The 9,923-nt window shown below is 55.8% G+C and overlaps 2 protein-coding genes across 2 annotated transcripts in view; both read right to left on the reverse strand.

The window, feature by feature from the left end:
* Positions 1–4,550: 4,550 nt before the first annotated feature.
* GPR182 (G protein-coupled receptor 182) lies at positions 4,551–7,672 on the reverse strand. Its single transcript, XM_057387118.1, has 2 exons — positions 7,442–7,672; positions 4,551–5,906 (listed from the first exon to the last, which is right to left on the reverse strand). The coding sequence occupies exon 2, from the start codon at positions 5,896–5,898 to the stop codon at positions 4,801–4,803; it is 1,098 nt and encodes a 365-aa protein (XP_057243101.1). The 5' UTR covers positions 5,899–5,906; positions 7,442–7,672; the 3' UTR covers positions 4,551–4,800.
* A 1,654-nt stretch (positions 7,673–9,326) lies between these two features.
* The window catches only part of LOC130586336 (short-chain dehydrogenase/reductase family 9C member 7-like), a 4,186-nt gene continuing 3,589 nt past the window's right edge, over positions 9,327–9,923 (reverse strand). The window contains exons 2-3 of the mRNA XM_057387119.1: positions 9,715–9,878; positions 9,327–9,636 (exon numbers count right to left, since the gene is read on the reverse strand). Of these exons, the coding sequence (XP_057243102.1) occupies positions 9,416–9,636; positions 9,715–9,878 (385 nt within the window). The 3' untranslated portion in view covers positions 9,327–9,415. The remainder of the gene's footprint in view (positions 9,637–9,714; positions 9,879–9,923) is intronic.

Here is a 9,923-nt window from a genome sequence, read left to right on the forward strand (position 1 = left end):
TCTCCTGGGTATGGGTACTTCTCCCCCTTTAGATTTTGGGTGCCCTTGAGTGCAGGAAGCTCTTCTGGGCATGGGGACCTCCCCCAGACAGACATCAGGCTCTCCTTGGCACTGAGAGCTCTCCTGGGCACCAGGGTCACTCCTGGACAAGTTTTTTTGTCCACCTCACCCTTGGGGGCTCTCCTGTGCACGGAGGTCACTCCTGGACATGTGTGATGTCCACCTCAGCGTGGAGGTCACTCCTGGACACGTGTGATGTCCACCTCAGCGTGGAGGTCACTCCTGGCCATGGAGGTCACTCCTGGACATGTGTGATGTCCACCTCACCCTTGGGGGCTCTCCTGGCTGTGTGATGTCCACCTCACCCTTGGAGGCTCTCCTGGCCATGGAGGTCACTCCTGGACATGTGTGATGTCCACCTCAGCCTGGGGGTCACTCCTGGACATGTGTGATGTCCACCTCAGCCTGGGGGTCACTCCTGGACACGTGTGATGTCCACCTCAGCCTGGGGGGCTCTCCTGGCAATGTGCTGGGCACTCCTGGTGGTCTCTCCCGGCCACTTTGGCGAGCTCAGCCGGTGCCAACAGCATCCTGCTGTGGGGCAGAGGTGGAGARGAACAAATCTTTCCAATCTGGGACTGCCCTCGGGTAACTCATTCTACCTCACAAACGGGAAGCGCTCGGGGCTCTCTCGATCCCTCGGGTCGGCTCCTGTGACTTCTGTCAAGTTTTGCTGTTACAAAAAAGAAAAGAAATTTAACAAAACTAGTGATTTGCAAACCCTGGAAATTCACCCCTCCCTGCCAAGAAAGGGACACCCGGGGAAGGGACACCCGGGAGGGTTGGACTTGGAGAGCTCAGAGCACTTGGGGGGATCTCTCCCCCGGCTCCATCGTGGCCTTGGGCAAGTCACTTCACCTCTTTGCCTCAGTTTCCTCATCTGTAAAATGAGGGTGGTACCTCCCGTGGTACCGACCTACCTCCGGGAGCGGGGAGAGGGTGCCTGGAGTTTGGTTTTGGAGGAGGGCAGGCACCAGAGCTGTCACAGCGCGGAGTTCTGAACTCCTGAAATCGCTGCCGAGCTGTGCTGAGCTGTGTTTGTGTTAAGTTTTACAAGAAAAAATGATTTTGGGAACGGTGTGGTGCTCTGGGAAGGGTGGGAGTTTAACTGGGGGTTCCACCGAGCTGCTGTTTGGGTTTCAGGGGTTCTTTTTGTGGAATTCTGGGATGGGTGAGGCTGGAAGGGACMACTGAGGGTCCYGTTCTGTTCTGGGCACAGAACTCAGGGCTGTGCCCAGCTGGGGACAGGGACAAGGACAGGGATGGACACGTCCTGCTCTGCTCTGGAAGTGGCCRTGAAGGATGTGAATGACAGACAAGGCTGGCCAGAGCCTCCTGGAATGTTCCAGAAGCTTCAGGGAGGCTCTGCAACCCCTGGATCTCGCCAAGCTGTAAAKCAAAAGCCTTTTGTGCACATAAACCAAAAAAAAAAGAGAAGCTTTTACACCGAAATACCAACGGGCACTGGCAGCCCTGGGGGTGGAAATCATGAGCCCCTTGCCTGCTGCTGGAATTTCTGGGGTTAAAACGGATCAATCCCATGTGGAGCATCCCAAAATTAACAGTAGGGGCTGCGGGGATGGGTCTGAGCCTTGAGAGCCTCGTGGAATGTTCCAGAAGCTTCAGGGAGGGTCTGCAGCCCCTGGATCTCGCCAAGCTGTAAATCAAAAGCCTTTTGTGCACATAAACCAAAAAAAAAAAGAGAAGTTTTTACACCGAAATACCAACGGGCACTGCCAGCCCTGGGGGTGGAAATCATGAGCCCCTTGCCTGCTGCTGGAATTTCTGGGGTTAAAACGGATCAATCCCATGTGGAGCATCCCAAAATTAACAGTAGGGGCTATGGACCTGCTCCTGCTGGATTCCCAGAGGGGGCAGAGACCTGAGTGCTCCCCCAGGAGTGTCCTGGGTGTCCCCAAGCTTTTAGGGTTGGCAGGGATGTCACCTCTGTCCCCGTGTCCGGCCAGCTCAGCTGGGAGCTCMAATTTTGTGTCAGAAGAACTGGAATGGTCACTCAGTGCCCAGTTCTGTTCCTGCTCCCAACCCAGCTCCTTCCTGTCCCCAAAGGTGACCTTGGGGACATTGACCTACCTCCCCTGGGGCAGCCTGAGGTGTTGGCAAAGTGCTTTGGGATCCTTCAGAGGGGAAATTTCGGCAGCATTTGGGTCACGGAGCCTCCTGGGGAGCCCCAACACGGAACCCCCACTCTGAAAACCCTGCCCCAAACTCGGATTTACTCCCATCCCCCCAAAAAAAATTCACTCTCCCCGTTCTCAGTGGATCCAGGTCTCTCATCAGAGTAATTGAGCAGAAGAAGAAAAAGCAAGAGTTGAATTTGCTGTCTAACCTTTTCGTTAAGTTAATCGTAGGTACTGACCTCCTGCTATTTAAGTGTTTACTATCTATTTGCTGTAAAGTTTTGTATATTTTGTAAACTTTTTTYCCCCTCCCCTCCTCAAAACCGTAGATGTCTAAAATCGTTGTACATCGGGTTCTTTTCTACTCCATTGTTCAGCACAAAGTGTGGTTTTTATTTAGAATAATAAAATGGAAAACATTGACCTCTTGCAGCTTCTCCTTTATAAAATGTGTTATTCCAATGTGTCAACTTAAGCTGGAGCTCCCTGGGCTGGGAATTGAGTTCAGGAAAGACAAGAATTTACTGGAGTGGGTCCAGGACAAAGATTTTGAGGGGTCTGGAGCATCTCAGTGGTGAGGAGAAACTGGGGGAGCTGGAATTGTTTGGTCCAGAGAAGACTTGAGAAGGGATTCTGTCAATCCATTAAAATAACTCAAATATCCCTAGAAATAACTCATTTGAGAGGGGATCTCCTCAATCCTTATAAATATCCCAAATACTCATATAAATACCTAATTTGGATCTCATAAATCCATATAAATATCTCAGATATCCATATAAATATCTCATAAATCCATATAAATATCTCAGATAGCCATATAAATACCTAATTTGAGGGGGATCTCATCAATCTATATAAATATCCCAAATACTCATATAAATATCTATTTTGGATCTCCTCAATCCATATAAATATCTCAGATATCCATATAAATACTTAATTTGAGAGGGGATCTCATAAAACCATAAAAATACTTCAAATGTGGGTGCCAAGAGGATGGTGCCAGACTTTTCGGTGGCACGACAGGACAAGGAGCAACGACCATAAATAAAACCCCAAGAATTTCCCACAGAGGGTGGCAGAAAACAGGAACAGAGTGCCTGGAGCTCTATGAACAAAGCTGCAGAAAAAACAGTTAAAAATTAAGTTTATTAGGTCAAATATACCAAATTTTACATGTTTTAAGTATCTTGGAATGGAATATATTTTCGCCCTGGTGATGTCACACTGCGAGTGGTTTGTGGTTGTGTGTCCATTTTTKTATTTGAGACGGGAGGGAATTGGCAAAGAGAAGCTCAGGGGGGATTTGGGATCAGGGGGTGAAGGTTTTGGGGTCTTGTGGGGGRAGATCTCAGCATCCTGGGGTTTTTTCAGCATCCTGGGGCTCTGCGCTCACAGGTGTGAAAAGCAGAGTTAAGGAAGGAGAATGGCCTGAACTGGGAATTTTTCTCAGAGTTTTTGTATAAGAAACAAATTTGGATTTTTCCCTCAGTGCTCATATCCCGGGATACACAGGAACAGAAAAAACCCTGAGGTTTTTAGGGTTTCACCCCATCACAGAACCCCTGGAACCGACAGAACTTCCCCAGCCAACCCCGTGATAACCCCATATCCGAATTAACCCCCAGTCCTGAGCTTCTCCCGGCACATCCTGACCTCCAGCCCCTGTTTCCAGCATCCTGTCCCCAGAACTGCTTATGCTTTGCTTTTTTCACGGCGAGTTCCTCGAGCAGCTCAAGGCCTTTGGGAGATTTATGGGCTGCAGCACCGGGAGCTCTGTCACCTTCCCTCACCCAGGGCTYGACCCGCAGCGCGTGACCGAGGTCAGAATCCAGGCAAGGATGAATTTTCTCCGGATACTCCGGTTCCTTGCACGGCACCAGCCCAGCCCGTGTTGGCTTCGAGGTTTTCTGCACGTTCCCGTGTTCCCACGGGGACTTTGGTGGAAGGGGAAGGGGTTGCTGGAGCCTGGTGGAGTTGAAAAATGCACCCATTTTGGCCGTAAAAACCTGCCAGAGGGATGGAGGATCCAAACCCAGTCCGGAGCAGCCCTRCCCAGTCAAACCCAGTTTAAATATCACTAATTTACCACTGGGTTTGCCAAATTGCTGCTGAGGAACCAAAATTTTTCCTCCTCTCAAATCTGTGCCCTGCTCAGCCCCTCAGGCTGCCTCGCCTTCATCTTTCAAAAATCAAGCTCTGGTTTGTGTTCTAAAGGGATGATTCCACCAGGGCTGGGGGTCAGGGACAGTCTGGGGGTGCAGGAATGCCCCAYGGTGCACCCCAAACTCATGGCTTAGGGTTGGGATAGGGATCAGATCCCAGAGCTGGGTCGTGACAGATCACAAGCAGAGCAAACGCGCTTTATTACCGCAATGGTTTCATTTGGAAAAAAAAGGAATTTCTTTTTTCTCTTATCTTTTCTTTGGACACAGCAGAGGGAAGATGTCCAAAGCCACCAGCTTGCCTCAAACCTGGCATCTCATCCTGCCCGGCCAAGAAGGGCCGTGTCCAACAAAATTTATCTCCTCATCACCTGAAAAACCAATTCCACCATCCCCAGGGAGCCACCACGATTTTGGGAGAGTCCAACCCACCCTTAATTGGGAAGGTTGTTGTCCTTCGCGATGACTATGGAGTGCTGCGTGCTGGACGAGGAGCCACCAACGCCCTTCTGGCCGCCGTGGTCCTTGGGGATGTACTTGACCACGGCGGAGATGAGTTTTCCACGGAAGTTYTTGCTGAGGAAATTGTAGAGGATGGGGTTGACGACGCAGTGGAGCAGCGTGAAGCAGTCGATGACGTCGTAGAAGAAGTAGAGGAAGTGGGCGAAGGTGCAGTGCAGGACGATGTGGTTTCCCTCGAGGGTCAGCAGCGTCAGCACCACGTGGAAAGGCAGCCAGCTGAGCAGAAAAACCCCGATGTAGGCGTAGATGAGCAGGCAGTGCTTTCGGCTCTCGGGTTTGGCGCGCCGGACGAACCGCGCCGTCAGCGCGTTGAACACGGCCATGACGGGGAAAGGGATCAGGAAACCCACGGTGGTGGTGGCCAAGCTGACCGCCAGCGCCCACTCATCGTAGGTCTCAAATGGGGCCATGAAAATGCAGATGGGCTCGCCGGTGTTGACCAGCTGCATGTGAGCCACCTCCAGGAAGGGGATGGAGGCAGCCAGGAGCCAGCAGAAAGCRCAGACGGCGCGGCGCGCGCGGTGCTGGTGCCGACGCCAGAAAATGGACGAGCTGGTCAGGGTGACGTAGCGATCCACGCTCAGGCAGGTGAGGAAAAAGATGCTGGCGTACATGTTGGCGAAGTAGAAGTAGTGGGTGAAGCGGCAGAGGAAGCTGCCCCAGAGCCAGGTGTAGTCCAGCATCACCTCCAGCATCCAGACGGGCAGCGACAGCAGCACGCCGAGGTCGGCGATGGCCATGTTGATGACGTACACRTTGACCAAGCTCTTGCTGCCCCGTGTCTGCCAGTTGACCCAGATGACCAGGAGGTTCTCCACCAGGCCCACCACGAAGATGACCAGGTAGAGGATGAACAGGACCACCCGCTTGACGTTCTCGTCCAGGCTGAACTCGCAGTAGGTGTAGGTGTGGTTCAGGAGTTGGAACAGCTCGGAGAGGTTGTGGTAGTCCATGTACTCGTTGGGGACAGCGTGTGTCTCCGTGGGGACTGTGGTTGTCACCTCGGCCATCCTGGTGGCTGCAGGGAAAGGGAGAGCACTGAGCTGGGCGGGCTGAAGCACAGAGCTCCCATGTGGGGCTCAAAAAGATTATTCTGGGAGCTTCTAACCCAATTTTTGACTCCCCACATCAACCTTCAAAAGATGCTGCATGCACCCAGGTGATCCCCTCACATCCCGGGATAAATGCCATCCACAAACAACATTTGTGGCTGTTCCCTGTCCCCCTGTCCCTGTCTGGGGCATGGGCAGGTGCCAGTGACCGTGTCCCGAAGATTCAGCTCCAACGGGAAAGCCGCCGATCCCTCCCAAGCCCTCAGGGCACGGTCACTTGCAGCCGCCCTTGGGAGCCATCGGGACTTCCAAGTAGGTGACAAAATTATAAATTTCAGGGAAATGCAGTTGACCTCCACATCCTCTTATTGCCCCAAGCGAGAGCTGYGATCCCAGCCCAAGCTGCATCCGTCCGGGAGCAGCCATTCCCTYGGGAATGCTGGAGGAGTGTGCGGTGTCTGCGGGATCTTCCCGCTTCATTTGGAGCCTGGAAAGTCGGGAACAAACCACAGCCGGGTGTTCCCTGCGAGAGAATTGTCCCTGGGGCAGCCGGCTGGCACCCAACCGCTCCTGAAATCACGGAAAGGATGGAGCTGCCACCCTCCCCGGGGCTCCTGAACATCCCGTGCTGGAGCTGCGGGTGCTGAGAGGACGGGGGGATTGAGGAGAGGGAGGTGGGAGAGGGGGCGGATGGACGGGAGAGGGGACAGACAGACAGGAGAGGGGGAAGATGGCCAGGAGAAGGGACAGACGGACAGAAGGGACAGATGGGAGAGGGGACAGACAGAAGGGAGAGGGGACAGACAGACAGGAGAAGGGACGGAGGGACAGGAGAGGGGACAGATAGGAGAGGGGACAGATGGACAGGAGAAGGGGAAGATGGACAGGAGAGGGGACAGATGGACAGGAGAAGGGACAGAGAGACAGGAGAAGGGACAGACAGACAGGAGTAAGGACAGACAGACAGCAGAGGGGGAAGATGGACAGGAGAAGGGACAGGCAGACAGGAGAGGGGACAGACAGACAGACGGGAGAGGGGACAGATGGACAGGAGAGGGGACAGATGGACAGGAGAAGGGACAGACAGACAGGAGTAAGGACAGACAGACAGGAGAGGGAGAAGACAGACAGAAGGGACAGACGGACAGGACAGACAGATAGGAGAGGGGACAGACAGACAGGAGAGGGGACGGAGGGACAGGAGAGGGGGAAGATGGACAGGAGAGAGGACAAACAGGAGAGGGGACAGATGGACAGGAGAAGGGAGGGACGGACAGGAGAAGAGACGGATGGGAGAAGGGATAGATAGACGGGAGAGAGGACAGACAGACACGAGAGGGGACAGACAAACAGGAGAAGGATCAGACAGACAGGAGAATGGACAGACAAACAGGAGAATGGACAGACAGACAGGAGAGGGGACAGATATGAGAAGGGACAGATGGATGGTGCAGGGGACAGACGGACAGCACAAGGGACACGAGGGACAGCGCTGTCTCACCGGCGGCTGCGCTGGGGCCGTTCTGGAGCGGGGGGATCCTCTCGGCTCGGCAGCTCCGACGCCTCTGGGCACGGAGCTCGGGGTGGGCTCGGTGGCCGCTTCCCGGGCAGGAAATGACCGTCCTGATGCGACATCCTGAGCCAGCCCAGCGCGGGTGACATCGGCTGCATTTCCAGCCCCGGGACTGGCAAAATCCCGTTTGATTTTGTCACAGGGTGGGGAAGGACGCGGGGAGGACCCCGGCAGGTGCCTGAGTGTCCCCTCCGAGGCTTCCTGAGTGTCCCCTCCACTGTCATTTCTCTGGGATGGGAATGCGGATCCAKCCTGGATCCTTCTGTGAGGAAAACACATCCCAGGTCCTGGCCCAGCGCTGGGAATCCTGCAGGATTGGGGTTATAACAGAAGTGCCACCAGCTACTCCCGATGCCACCACGATATCAGGGTGAGCTCAGGGTTATTTTCCAAGGGGAAAAACGGCCGAAAGCGGAGTTCTCTGCCCGGGCAGCGCTCCCGCAGGAGCCGATGGCAGATGGATGTCGCTTGAGAAGCACCTCTGACCAGGCAGCAATTAATCACAGCGCCCTAATTGCCCCGCGCTCCGGCAGGGGAAGGGAGGGGGCTCAAACCTTGCCCCGGCGCTGGGGAGGTGGGCGCTGATAGGCAGAAAATTTTTGCATCGAGCTGCAAGTCCTGCGAAACAATTGCAGGAAATCTCCTTTTTTATTTATTTTTTTTTTTTCCCGAGCGCGGACAAGACTGCGGGATCAACAATCGGCTCGGAAGGAAGGCACGGCCGGAGCGGGGAAGCACACGAGGGCACTGATAAGTGGGGATTCACAACAACGCTGACCCCGTTGTGCGGGTACCGGCTTCCAAACAGGAACTCGGCAGTTTTCGTGCTGGCTCCGGGCATATTTTGGCTCATTTGGGGCTGTCAGGGCGGTGAAAGGACAGACAGAGGGAGCGGGGGTTTCGCTCCACCCGAGGGGGTAGCAATGTTCTGTTGATTCTATTTAACGGGTAAGGGATTTTTTTTGCGCCGAATTTTGGGACTGAGCAGGGTCTGGGAGCCGTTCAGGGGCTGCTGATCCTGGTGGGAATAGCGAGGTCGGGGAGTTGGTTGGACAGGCGGCTCAGCCTCTWCTCCCCATCCCTGTCGCAATATCCGGGATGCCCCAAAGCTCTCAGCACCCCAAATATGAGCCCAGGAGCCCCCAAGGCAGACTCAGCGCCGGGAATCTGCTCTTTCCCACTCTCTCCCCTCCCTGGGCAGCCAGAGGGATGTGACACARGTGTCCCACGGTGGGTACAGCCGAGGTGACAGCTCCCCGGGRCTTGGCACGCTGCACCCCGGCCCCTGGGGACACGCGTGCCCCGAGCGTGACGTGCGGGGGCTGCCGGGGACGTTGAGCTTTGCTAAGCCGAGGAAAATATTTAGGAGGAGCTTCCTCGGCTGGGGAAGCAGCTCGGCGGGCTGAAGGTCCCCGTGTCCTCTTCATCCTCCCCGTGGCATTTCGGGGGTGCCGGTCCTGCGTGGGCTCGGCTTCTGCCCGAGTTGGGGGAGCGGAGCTGCGCTGGCGCTGCTCTGGTGCCGCAGGCAAATGCACAACCTCAGGGACGTGCCCCTCAGCTACTGATCGTTAATCAGCTCTTAATTAGAGCGATGAGTGACGCAGGGATCACCGCCCACGTGCCCAGGGGATGGATGAACACCGCGCTGGCTTTTCCCAGCCCGTTCCCTGCCAGCCGAGCCGGGCTATCCCGGGATACGCGGCTCTTTTGGGCACAGACAATAGCCGGGGTCATGCCATGGGACCCCCCGGTTGGACAGGTCACCAACCCCGTGGCCAGGTGGCCATCGGACACCTCCAAAACCGGAGTCGCAACATTGCACCACCTTTAATTGAGCACGTTCTCGGGGGGTGCGGGTCACCCACGGGCGCCCTGTCCGTGTCCCCACGCTGGTGGCCACCCTCAGGGCATCCCGCTGGCCGGGATGGGCAGGAAGAAGCCGACGATGATGTCGGTCAGCCAGGCCGGGCAGTAGCTGAGGGGCAGGAAAATGAGCCGAGCATCCCAACCGGCGGCGTAGCGGCTGCGGGGGCAGCGGGAGAGCAGCGCGTGTGTCATGGCATCGGTGACATGCGACAGGCGGGAGCTGCTCAGGCGGTGCAGGAGGGTGCAGCACTCGGCATCTGGGTGGGCAGAGKGGGGTCAGCCCGGTGGGGTCACCAGGGGGGTGGCGGTGGGGTCACCGCGGGTGATGGACTCACATCTGTCCACGTAGCGGTGGCCGTAGGCTGCCTGGGTTTCTGCCGGGAGCCGCTCCCAGAGGTGCTCGAARTCCTTCACCAGCGGCGCGGGGTCGATCATGCCCGTTCGGAAACCTCCCGGTTCGATGATGGAGACGTGCACCCCGAAGGGACGCATCTCCCGCCTGTCCGGGGTGGGGACATCAGCGGGAGTCGCCATCCCGACAGGG

The sequence above is a fragment of the Malurus melanocephalus genome, unplaced genomic scaffold, assembly GCF_030028575.1.
Source record: "Malurus melanocephalus ecotype Western Australia unplaced genomic scaffold, MMel_1.1 scaffold_1140, whole genome shotgun sequence".
In the NCBI taxonomy this organism is placed as follows: domain Eukaryota; kingdom Metazoa; phylum Chordata; class Aves; order Passeriformes; family Maluridae; genus Malurus; species Malurus melanocephalus.